The sequence below is a fragment of the Pteropus alecto genome, unplaced genomic scaffold (genome assembly GCF_000325575.1).
Source record: "Pteropus alecto unplaced genomic scaffold, ASM32557v1 scaffold13, whole genome shotgun sequence".
NCBI classification, from domain to species: domain Eukaryota; kingdom Metazoa; phylum Chordata; class Mammalia; order Chiroptera; family Pteropodidae; genus Pteropus; species Pteropus alecto.
The window spans coordinates 8,318,563-8,331,061 of record NW_006434373.1 but is presented as its reverse complement, the minus strand read 5'-3'; the positions used below and the strand labels follow the sequence as shown (position 1 = coordinate 8,331,061).

At 36.0% G+C, this 12,499-nt stretch overlaps 1 protein-coding gene across 2 annotated transcripts in view; it reads left to right on the top strand.

Moving 5' to 3' along the window:
- LOC102890150 (basic immunoglobulin-like variable motif-containing protein) overlaps positions 1–11,660 on the top strand; it is a 53,342-nt gene extending 41,682 nt beyond the window's left edge. For both annotated transcript variants that reach the window (XM_006909377.3, XM_015587349.2), the window contains 7 exons: positions 687–934; positions 1,285–1,404; positions 1,574–1,787; positions 3,483–3,627; positions 7,871–8,071; positions 9,199–9,283; positions 10,994–11,660. In XM_006909377.3, the coding sequence (XP_006909439.1) occupies positions 687–934; positions 1,285–1,404; positions 1,574–1,787; positions 3,483–3,627; positions 7,871–8,071; positions 9,199–9,283; positions 10,994–11,578 (1,598 nt within the window). In that variant the 3' untranslated portion in view covers positions 11,579–11,660. The remainder of the gene's footprint in view (positions 1–686; positions 935–1,284; positions 1,405–1,573; positions 1,788–3,482; positions 3,628–7,870; positions 8,072–9,198; positions 9,284–10,993) is intronic.
- Positions 11,661–12,499: the final 839 nt, after the last annotated feature.

Below are 12,499 nucleotides of genomic sequence, written 5' to 3'. Positions count from 1 at the left end.
TTTGTAATTTCCTTAACAGTGAGAAAACTTTTTGCTTATTCTCTACTTAGAACCATCTCCTGATCCCACTGGCCTCTTCCGTGGCTACGGATGTCCCCTTGCCCCAGCCTCCAGGCCCTGAGAAACCCTACCCCCTCTATCCTCAGACTGAACCCTCTCTGCCTGAAGGAAAGGAAAGGAATCAATACATATTTTTTAAAGAAAAGAAAAAGACATGGGAGAGGAGCGAAAGAAAGTGGAAGAGGAAGAGCTGTTTCTTCAGAGTTCTTATCCAGGGTTTTTTTCTCACTAAGTCACAGCTTTATTCTTTGCTATGTTTATAGTGAAATTGTATAAAAACTTATTTTACAAACTACATGCTTATTTACATACCCTAGTAATTCTCCTTTTTGAATTTTAAAACAATATTAGTTAATTTAAAGAATTTATTTGTGTAGATATGCAATACGTAGGTCTTTGAAAGCTTGGTACCTAATTGAAAGACAGTGTCAGTTGATTTAATTGAAAAGGCTTATTTTGAAGTTATAGACATTATTAAGTTTATTTAATAGTAATATACTATTACATGTTTCTATTACATTTAGATCTTTTTCTCATTTTTCATTATACTTTGGAAAGCTCTTGATGATTTCAGGAAAATTTCGATTTTCAGCTGTAAATAAAGTGACCCTATTATTTTGGTACAGGAAGTTTCATTGAGGTGCACAGTATAATTAGCGATGATGAACCTCAAGCCAATTTAGCCGAAGATTTCAAACCTCCCTCTGGACAAGATGAAGAGGAACTGATAGGAACTAAGAAAGAAGAAGCCACTGGTGACTCCGAGGGCCTCCTAAGAGACAACTCCGAAAGTGAGGCCTTGAATATTGAGCCACAGGAGGAGACTGAAGAAAATGCAGACAGTTCTTTCAATGAATGGCAAGATATTAATTTGGTAATAATATTACATTATGCTTTAACTTATTGCTAAGGAAACCCATTAAGTAGTTTCTGAGTTTTAAGTAGTTACTGGGTGAATAGTCATTAGCTGTTTGCATGTATGTTCTTGTTCTTGCTGATGGCTCCTTTTTTACGTAGATTGCTGTCTGGAGTAGTTTCTACTTTTACCGTGATTTAGTGAGGGAACTCTAAAGATATCACAGACTTGCTCAGAAATCCAAGTGGAAAACGTCATAAGGAGAAAAACTTGTTGGTAAATTCAGTCAGACTAAATGCAGGCTTTTATAAGAAGTGAATTTAATTGGATTATGAACATAATTATCTACAAATGAAATTATTTTCTAGGAGGAGCTAGAAACTCTGGAGAGTAACCTTTTAGTACAACAGAATTCATTGAAAGCTCAAAAACAGCAGCAGGAACGGATTGCTGCTACTGTTACAGGACAGATGTTTTTGGAAAGCCAGGTAAGTGTACCAACTTGTGCCTGTTTTAATAACACCTGCTGATATTTTCACTCAGTCAGATTCCCTGAGAGGGTGTGTTAAATGAAATGTTTAAGCACTCCTTCCATTTTTGGGTCAAGGCCAGGTATTACATTTCAGCAGAGGTCATTGTGTATCTGTAACTCTTCAGGAACTTCTTCGCCTGTTTGGAATTCCCTACATTGAGGCTCCCATGGAAGCAGAGGCTCAGTGCGCCATCCTGGATCTGACTGATCAAACTTCTGGAACAATCACTGATGATAGTGATATTTGGCTGTTTGGAGCACGACATGTCTATAAGAACTTTTTTAGCAAAAACAAGTTTGTAGAATATTACCAATATGTGGACTTTCACAACCAATTAGGTAAGACTTCAGAGTACAATTACTTCCTGAAATTTACCTTCAGAATGTGTATTTTTAATTTTTCTTTCCAAGAGACTAATTTGGTGCATCAGTGGAAATGGAGTGTCTGTAAAAGTGTTCATATAAGTGGTCTTTTGCTTATTAGGGAAATAGAATTTTAAAATTAGAATTAAGGAATTAAAATCCTAATATTTTCAGGTGTTTTCTGCAGTTTAATCATCTGATCTGGTTAGACGTTGACTGATTACTTGAGATCTCAAGAGTGAACCAAAGGTGGTCGAAAGGGGAGGGAAGTAGGAGTCACTGCTGCTGGAACCATGAATCTCATGGCCATATAGTGGTGTTTCTGGCAGTCTTTCATTCTCCCATTCATGCAACAAATATATGTTGAGTAATTCCTATATGCCTGTTGTTCCTGGCAGTCGGGAAACAGCAGAGAATAAAACAGTGTAGTAGAAGAAACAGATGATAAAAAAATACATAAACCATAATTCAATAGTAGATGGTATGTGCCACATAGAAAAATAAAGCAGTGAAAGAGAGTCACAGGAAGTGCATGTTCTGTTTTATATAGAATTGTGGTCAGGAAAAACTTTACCAATAGATAACTTTTGGTCTGGGGTCTAAAAGGAAGAGAAAGCAAGTGTTATAGCTATTTTAGGGATGAGCATGTCAGACAAAGGGACTAGCATATACAGAGACCCTCAGGCAGAAGCTTGGTTGGTTTTTTCTAGGGAAGCAAGAGGTTGTCTTATGGATTGAATTATGTTCCTTCAAAATTCATACATTGTAATCTTAACCCTGATACCTCAGAATGTGGCCGTATTTGGACATAGAATGTTTAAAGAGGTGATTATTAAATGAGGTTATTAGAGTGGGCCCTAATCTGATCTGACTGCAGAGGAGATTAGGACATAGAGGGAAGAGGGAAGACCATGTGAAGACACGTGGAGAAGATGACCGTCTGCAGGCCAAGGCGAAAGGCCTTTGGGAGAAACTAACCCTGCCAACACCTTGATTTCAGACTTCTAGCCTCCAGAATTGTGAGGAAATAAATTCCCGTTGTTTAAGTCACCCAGTCTGGGTACTTTGTTGTGGCAGTCTGAACAAACTGAAAGAGTGGCCAGTGTGAGTGAATGAGGAGGAGAATGGCAAGAGTTAATACCAGAGAGGAAGGAGGAGACCCAAACCAAGTAGGATCTATTGTGCTGTAGAAGAGATTTGTGGGGTGGTTTGGGTCTGTGATGTGAGAAAAGAACAGTCAAGGAAGACTCCCCATGCTGAGCAGTTATTAGAATTGCTTACCAGTAATGAGGTGAGGGAGACCAGGAAAGGAACAGTTGGAGCAGAAGAGGGGAAGATCCAGGTTTGGATCTCTTATATCTGAAATGCCCATTAGACATCCAAATGGAGATGTTAAGGTGATAGTTGAGTATGTATGACTGGTTTGAAGGAGAAATCCAGGCTAGATAGCTAAATTTGTGAGTCAGAGTAAATGATATTTAAAGCCGTGAGGATGGATGAAACTTTAAAATTCTTAACAGAATGTCATTTAAAAAAAGAATATTTTCAAATAGGAAATTTGATGAGTATATGTATGTATAGTTTATATAATAAAATATAGATGCTATGTAATAAATATTTACAAAGTAACATTTTAAATTCGAAATACATAATAATTTTTGCTCTTTATAGGATTGGACCGGAACAAATTAATAAATTTGGCCTATTTGCTTGGAAGTGATTACACAGAAGGAATACCAACTGTAGGTTGTGTTACAGCCATGGAAATTCTCAATGAATTCCCTGGACATGGCCTGGAACCTCTCCTAAAATTCTCGTAAGTTCTTTCTTATTTTTTTAATTCAGATATTTATATAAATACTCATATTAACAAACAGAACTATTATTCCTGCCATGAACTGTCACAAATCATTGTTCATTGAGAAAATAGGAGGAGATATTGGTTGGGTTACTAAAGTTTGTTTTCACTTTTCTAGAATTCTGATAAAATCAGGGACTGTTGTTTGTTTGTTTGTTTGTTTTTAAATTGCTGCCAGACTTATTCTAAGTCAAGGGTACAAAGCCAGTCCTGTGGGATTTCTTAGGTGTGTAGAAGTTGCTGTTTCATTCTTCATATGTCTGTCGAGTAGCTACTTTGTGTCCGACACTGTGTTAGGCTGGAATAAGAAAGATGACTAAGTCATGGACCATTCCCTCAAGTAGCTCCCACACTCTTGAGGGTGACAGAGAAATATACATACTCGTGCTTCTGTAAGTTGAGTGTTCAGAAAGAGGTGGGCCAGAGAGGGGCATAGAAATGTAATGCCAGGAACTTTATATCAGGCACTGCTATCCCTTTTCTTACTGCATGTATACAGCAATGTATTCAATAGTAGGGTTGCATTCCACACAGAACCCAGAGTTGCCCTATACTTGGGGTACACTTTTCAATTTTGGAGATTTTGAGATGGTGGTAGTTACGAGTATGTCTGTGAAAGCAGTTCTTTCTTAAGGTTGCCCCTTGATGGCATCTTTTTTAAAAATTTGAAATTTATTCATATACCATAAATTTCACTCTTTTAAAGTGTACAATTCAGTGGCTTTTAGTCTTTTCACGAGATTGTGATGACATCTTTTAACTATCAGTTTGTTGTGAGATACTGTTTGAAAGCTGATTACTTAATTTAGTTCTCTTCAGTTGTTTCTCCTGTGTTTGATATATCTAGGATATTCTGGTCTGAAGAATCAGTGATTAGAATTAAAACTTAAATACAAAATTATTTTAATGATCGCTGTCCTGCAGCCTTAGCACAAATACCAGTGTATTTTATTTTATGCTTTCTTTCTCACTCTTTTCATAATTTTGTTGTTTGTTTATACTGCAGATAAGTTATTAGATAGCTTGTAGTTCATGGTATTTAAATAACTTGAAAAACTACAAATAATAAATGCATACTAGAAATATTAGAAAATATGTATTAAAAAGATTACAATTAACATTTTGGTTTATATAATTTTAGACTTTGCACAGTGTACTCATACATTTTATATATATATGCATTTGACCCTAAAACCACATGCGTTTGAACTGCATGGATCTACGTATATGTGGATTTTTTTTTAATAAATATGCAGTTAAACCTCTATCACAGGTTTCGTATCTGTGGATTCAGCCAACCATAGATCAAAAACAGTATTTTTGATCTGTGTTTGGGAATTGGCGGATACAGAGGGCCAGCTCTATGCATTGTTCTGTGCCATTTTATGTAAGGGACTTGAGCATCCACGGATTTTGGTATCTGCACTGGATCCTGGAACTAGTCCCCCTCGTATACCGAAGGACGACTGTAGTTAAGTTTTTGGGGAGTCAAAAGTTATATGTGGATTTTCGAATGTGCAGGGGTTAGTGCCCCTAACACACACACATGTATACTCATGTAAGTGTGTTATTTTTTTCTACAAGAATGAGATGATGCTATTATATATACTTTATATGTTACTTGAACTCATTTGGTGATAGAACAAGGCGCATATCATCAATGTATAGATTTATGTCATTGTTTTGATAACTCCATAGTAATCGTTTGACATTGTCATGATTAATTTAATTAAATGCCTATTGCTGTTTCTGTTTTTTTTTTTTTTTAAGTGTAAACAAACATTGATTTGGATGCCCTTATCTTTAGGTTCCTATCTGCTTATTATTTTAGGATAAGTGAAAATGATATGTAACATTTCAGTTTGGTGTCCTGATTATTTGAGTGATTTTTTTTCATTTTTATTAACATTTGCATTTCTCATTTAGTGCCTAGCCATTTTTATGCCATTTTTCTTTACTTTCAGCAGTTTTCGATTGTTGCCAGTTGAATGGTTTACATTTTTAGAGTCAGCTTTAGCAATTTTTGCCTTTGGTCTTCTAGCTTGTCGATGACAGATGGGGGCAGCTTCAGCAGTGCATAGATCAGGAGCATTAGAACAAATACAGAGGTAAAGAGCGAGAGAACCAGTGGAAAAGCAGTAAAATTGATAATGTTGCCTTGCTTTCTTCTCTGCTTCTCCCTTCTCCTGATCAGACTAGCTACTCTCCCTTTTAAAGTAGAGCTTCTCTATGCCAGCAGGCTGAATTTAGCCCAGTTGTGTTTGGTTTGGCTTACAGTGTGCTCTTTTTTCCTTTTGAATTGGCTGCCAACATTTAAGTTTGGGGAAATTTCACAGATAATTTTGGATTCTCTTAGGGGAAAATGAGATCTGAAAATACTGTTTCCAAATCCTAACTAAGCCCCTAACAGCTGGGGCTGAGAACTGCAATTCCACCCTACTGACTAGGCCAGGGCACAAATCCTTCAGTTTTATCACAAGCACTACCACTCTCTATCGTGTCCCCCAGAGTTCAGCTGATTGGCAGATGCCATCTTTCATCTTTATGTTAAGTGCCTGTTCCTCTTCCTTTAAGGAAGCATGATCGTTTTGTTTTGTTGAGCTCATAGTGTGTTGTGCTGATCCTTCTAACTGGCAATTATGATGACTATTCCAAAAACAAAAATTCAAAAAGAAGTAGGGGAGAAATGTAGGTATGTTCTTCTCAGTGCATGCTTGGGAACAATACTGTAAAACTGATGAAGAAAGATCTTTTTTTCCTTTTTGCATTTTGATTCTACAATGAAGTCTGTAGTTAGTTCTTTTTAACACTAGATGGCACTCCTGCATTGAAGTGAAACAATGGCTGAGGACTCAAATCTGAGTCAGTTGCTAATAATAATAAGTATGTGAAACAGTGTACCATGAGATGTAGGGTTTTTTTAGGTTCCATTGAATGCACATATCTGTGAGGGTTATATTTTTAACGTTTACGCCATTCATTTGTTTTAATTGTATAAATTCTTCTGATTCTCTGTTGCTGCATTATAAGCCACCTTAAACCTCAATGACTTCAGACAGCAACAGTCATTGATTTTGATCATGAATCTACAGTTTGGTAATGGATGTGTCATCTCTGTTGCATGTGTGTTGGGGCAGCTTAGTTGGATTAGAGGATCCACTTGAGATGACTCACGCACATGGCTGGCAAGTGGTGCTATCACAGAGGAACTCGGGCATAACTGAGCTGGTGGCCTTGGACCCTCTCTATCTAGACCTCTTTACAAGCTAGACCTTCCTCAGAGCATGTTGGCTGCTTCCAAGGCAAATTTTCCAAGAGGCAGGATGTGGAAACTGTAGGCTCTGAGGGCCCATAACAGTGTCACTTCTTCAGTCACAGAGCCCACCTGGCTCAGGGGGAGGGGATATTGACCCCACTTCTTGAAGGGAGGAGAGTCAAAGAATGTGTGACTATCTTTAACCTGTCATTATAATTGCTGTTCGTAATGGAAAGTTGAAAAATGAATAAAATATAAAGAAGAAAATGGATGGCTATATTCTTATTTAGAGCATTGCCTAGCACACAGAGAAATAGTAGTTGCTTAAATATGTTTACTTTTTCCTTTCTTTCTCCACTTTATACATTTTTTTTCAAAATTGGGAGCATAGTCTATGTAGAAGTATGTCCAGCATTTTAAAAATTCAACATGTTCTTGGCATTTTTACATCTTATTAAATATTCTTGGGTCTATTATTGTAGCTGATTCAAGGTAAATCATATAGGTGTATTACTTCCATTTTACCTCTGAGAAAGAGACCCACAGAAGTTGTGACTTTTTTGTGCGTATGGGCTCTGGAGGGAGATTGTCAGGGTCTGACTGTACCAATTCCAGCTATGAAATCTTGACTTCTGTTTGAGTTCAGTTTCCTCGTCTGTGAAGTGAAGAGAATGATAGATCTGTGCTCATGAGATAATTGGGCGTGTAGAACAGTTAACACTGTGCAAAGCACAGAGCAAGCTTTAATCGGTGTTTGCTGTTATTATCTATTGTGGTTAATATCACTAAAAATAATAACATTGTGGTGTTTTGTAAGTTATAAGATTTGTTTTGGAGTTAAGGCTTGAGTTTATGTCACCTAATTTTAAGTTTAGCTCTTCATCTGCAGTGCATCTTCTATGATATCTTATTGCTTTATAAAGACTTATTTCCGTTGCTTTATAGAGAGTGGTGGCATGAAGCTCAAAAAAATAAGAAGATAAGACCTAATCCTTATGACACCAAAGTGAAAAAAAAATTAAGAAAGTTGCACCTCTCACCTGGCTTTCCTAACCCAGCTATTGCAGACGCCTACCTGAAACCTGTTGTGGATGACTCCAAGGGATCATTTCTGTGGGGGAAACCTGATCTTGACAAAATTAGAGAATATCCTTTTACTGAAAACATAAAGGAACATTGAGCCAGATATGTATTTTGGTTTAAAACTTATGTAACATGAACTTGGATCAGTTTTTTTTTAATATTCTATTTATCTAAGATGCTCCCTTTAGTTCTTCTTCCTCCTTAGGTTTTTTCTTTTGGTGGTAAAAGGCACATAAAATTTATCTTCTTAACCATTTTGGTATACAATTCAGTGATATTAAGACATTCATTCACATTGTTGCGCAGCTATCACCACTGTTCATCCCTATCACTCTTTTCATCTTGTAGAACTGAAACTCTATACCCATTAAACCATAACTCCTTATTTTCTCTTCTCCCATCCTCTGGCATCCTACATTTTGTCTCTATGATTTTGACTCTTCTAAGTATCTCATATAAGTGGAGTCATATAGCATTGGTCTTTTTGTGTCTGGCTTATTTCACTGAGCGTAACGTCCTCAAGCTTTATCCATGTTGTAGCATGTATCAGAATTTCCTTTCTTTTGAAGACTAAATAATATTCTATTATATGTATATCTGTTGTTTATCCATTTATCTGTTGATGGAAGGAACTTGGGTCGCTTCCACATTCTAGCTATTGTGAGTAATATCCTTAGTTTTAAGGAGGATCTTTATTTGAAATAGGTAGTGGTAAGCATTCAGAGATTTAACCATATACTTAAATATTATTTTTTTTGAAAGAATGGAAAAATAATTCTTTTTATTATTGATTTTCATTTTTGCATATTTAAATAATCATTGATTAGATGTTTAAAAGTTTGCAATACGGTTAATCTAACTACAGTTTTTTTCTTTCAAAGAAGTATATATGATATCTACAACTTGTTTTTATTGTAGGTTAACCTTTTTTCATAGTCATAAGTCTTAGATGTCCTAAAATGAGAGTTGGTTATATTTTATCTTAGAGGATAGTAAGAAGAACATAATGCCAGGTGACTTTGTTGAAGTTATTTGTTTTGTTACTCTTTCATTTACCACATAGCATCTTTATAAATATGAAAATCTTTGGAGATATAAAGAATGGAATCAAGGATGGGTTATTTGGACCTTTTTATTTATCACTTGTTTAAATATCTTTTGAAACATTTATACGTCTTAACTGCCTGCATATTTTGTCAGCGGTATTTTGGCTGGAACAGGACGAAGACTGATGAGTCTCTGTTTCCCGTGTTAAAGCAACTGAACACTCAGCAGGTAATCATGGTGGCTCTTTTCCTAAGTTCAGGACAAAAAGTAAACTTAGGAAGGCTATGAGAGCCAGTTGTTAAAGACTAGTTACTCTTTTATTTTAGGGCATGTAACATACATTTTTAAATGATTATACTTCAGATAACAGAACAGAGGAAAACAAAAAAAGAAAAATTGGACTTGTTTTTCATTTTCTAATGTCACCCTTAGGGCTGAACTTTGGTGTCCTTTCGATTCATTCTGACTTTGAAAAAACCAGTCTAATAATGGATTGCATGCTGAGGTGTTTATAGTTAAATATTTTGTTCTTTCAGAGCTGTTTTTATTTTTAGCAAGTGTAGGAAATGTCCATTCCAAAGCAATTCTGATCATTAATGTCTTAACACTACTTAATTGTGTGGACAAATCATCAAAGATAGAAGTTCAGTCATTATGGTAGATTGGCAGGAGAGATTTTTGAGGAGAAAAAGGCCTTTGTCTGGTCCTCAGTTCTCCTATGTAGGTAATTGCATCTTACTTTATATGTACGTTCCTGTCTACACAGAAACTTTTTCCCACCCCAGAGGCAACCCATATAACATACACACAAGTAAACCAGTTAGCAGAAATGAGAACAAATCCTGTAAGGTATATATTTAAATTAAACACTTTTCCATTAGGCTGAGTTAATTTTGAAAAAAACATAAAACTGAGACATTTCCAGAAAGAGTTTCCCGTTATTTGATGATTATTTGATGACTTTCCGTACTGGAAACACTGTATGCCAGCAGACAAGGAGGGTAATTGGCTTAATGACTGATTACTCCTTAATTTCAGATAAATTTTATTGTAATAGTTTTTCTTTTCATTGTGGAAGTTAATGTAAGTTTATATCCTCAAAATTAGATAGTAAATAAAACGAATTAGAATTACTTAGTAGCTACTTCATCTAATATAGATTTTAACATTTAGGTTTATTTTTTTAAAAATTTTCCCCTCCTTCCCACTTATATTTGTTATCATAGACAAATGCAGTTTAATATATCTACTCTCTAACTATTAATGTAAGATTTTTTTTGTGTATTCCATAATTTCAAATGACCAGATTACATTTCATCAAAGAGATTTGACTTAATTGGTTCAGTTCACTTAGTGGACCTTTAATTTTCAGGTTTCCATAAATAATATTGTGATGAATGAGCATTAGGCATATAACTTTCCCAAATGTAACTATTTTTAAAGAATGTCCTGGTCAACCAGTCACAGAATTCTGCATGAATATTTTTATGACTCTTAACATATAATAATACTATGAATTTGCCTCCTAAAGGTTTTATGTCATGATTATATTTTTAAAAGAAGGAGGTAGTAGAATTTAGAAACAAACCCCATGAAATTGTGTTGCTTCAAAAGAAGATGATGTATTTGGCTACTGAAAAAATATTTAATTTTCTTTGAGTGCCTAGGGAGGGCTTTCTTATTTGAGGCACAGACAGAGGACTTTGTTGACTGAGGTGGTAGAAGTACTGCATTAATGACTGAGGTAGTGCAAGTACTGCATTAAGTATAATCTAGAAGGTAAAATTTACTGTAAGTAATTTAGATGAGAGAGAATTGGCTTTTGAGAGGTAATGAGTATTTGCTGAAAGAGTCATTCAATGCCAGAGATCAAGGTGGAGCTCTTTGATTTGCTTTAGAAACTTTACTTGTCTGATTTATTTTTATTTTATTTTTTAGACACAACTCCGAATTGATTCTTTCTTTAGATTAGCTCAACAGGAGAAACAAGATGCTAAGGGTATTAAGAGCCAGAGACTTAACAGAGCTGTGACATGTATGCTGAGAAAAGAAAGAGAAGAAACAACCAGTGAAGTAGAAGCAGTTTCTGTTGCCATGGAGAAAGAATTTGAGTTTCCTGATAAGGCAAAAGGTAAGACCCAGAAGAGAAGCATAGCAAATAAATGGAAAGAGTCATCAAGCCTGAAAAGAACGAGGCTTTCGGATTCAAAACGAGAGAGTAAATGTGGTGGGTTTTTGGGGGAGGCCTCCCAGTCATCTGATGCATCTTCAAGTGAGGATACTGATTGTTTACCTTTAATGAACATGCAGCAGAGAAAAGCAGCTGGAGAGGCAAAATTCAGCTCTTCAGATTTGCAAAACACAGTGAAACCAGATCCTGTAAAGGATGAAGGTTTGACTCTGAGCAGCTCCAGTGACGATGACAGAGAGAAAACAAAACCAGTCCTGGTGACTGCCAGATCTGTGTTTGGGAAGAAAAAAGGGAAACGAACTATAAGAGGAAGAAAGAAAAAACTAATTTAAATGTGTATTCTCTATAATTGGGTACAAGTTAATATTTTTGTAATTCATTGTGAGGAAATAAAAAATGAAATATGTCTGCACAGTGTTTGTGTTCAGTGTGTGGTTTTTAAAAATATGGATGCTGAACTTGACATGTATTTATTTTTGAGTATGTTACCTTTTTCTGATGTTTGCTACTTTATGAATGTTTCCTTGTATTTCTTTTGTCCGTGTTATTATTGTACAATGTGTGATGCTTTCTGATGACATTTAAAAAAGGAGAAGAGATTTATATTGATCACTACTCACTGTAGATATGCTTCCCTCTGACTTTCCAGCCTAGATGAGAGGAAAGGTATCTTTATTTCTCATTTTACAACAGTGGCAGTTCCACCCAACTGCATGAAGTCTTGTCCCCCACTGCTTCCTATTTTCCCTCAGGGTCCACTTAAAAGGAGAGCAGGAGGGAACCTCACTGCTGCAGCATACTTTAAGAGTATGTCTGCTGTGGTTATAACAAAATAATTAGGAAACTTAAATGGGGCGCATGATTCCTCCTGTGAGCATTAACTGTATGGGAACCTCTGTACTGTAGTGTTCCGCTTTTAAAATACTTCAGTTGTTCCAACCTGTAAGTGGGTGTGGAGGCTCAGACCTGTGGTTGAACCAGTATAGGCGGGTTAACTGTAGGAGTGGCTTCCAGAGGTTGATTATTGTTAACAGAGCCTTTTCTTCCTAGCGGCCCAGGTAAGGTTCGTTTATGATGCCTCCTGCTGAGACCTCTCAAGGATAGTATTACCAATTGCCGTTTGGCCTTCAGGTCCTCTCTTCTCAAGTCTGTGTCTTTCTGGCATTTTGGTATTTCCATCTCTACTGATTTCCTTTCCTCAATCTTCAAATAGTTGAAAATCTTCACCAATGAAAACCAAAAACAAATAAATA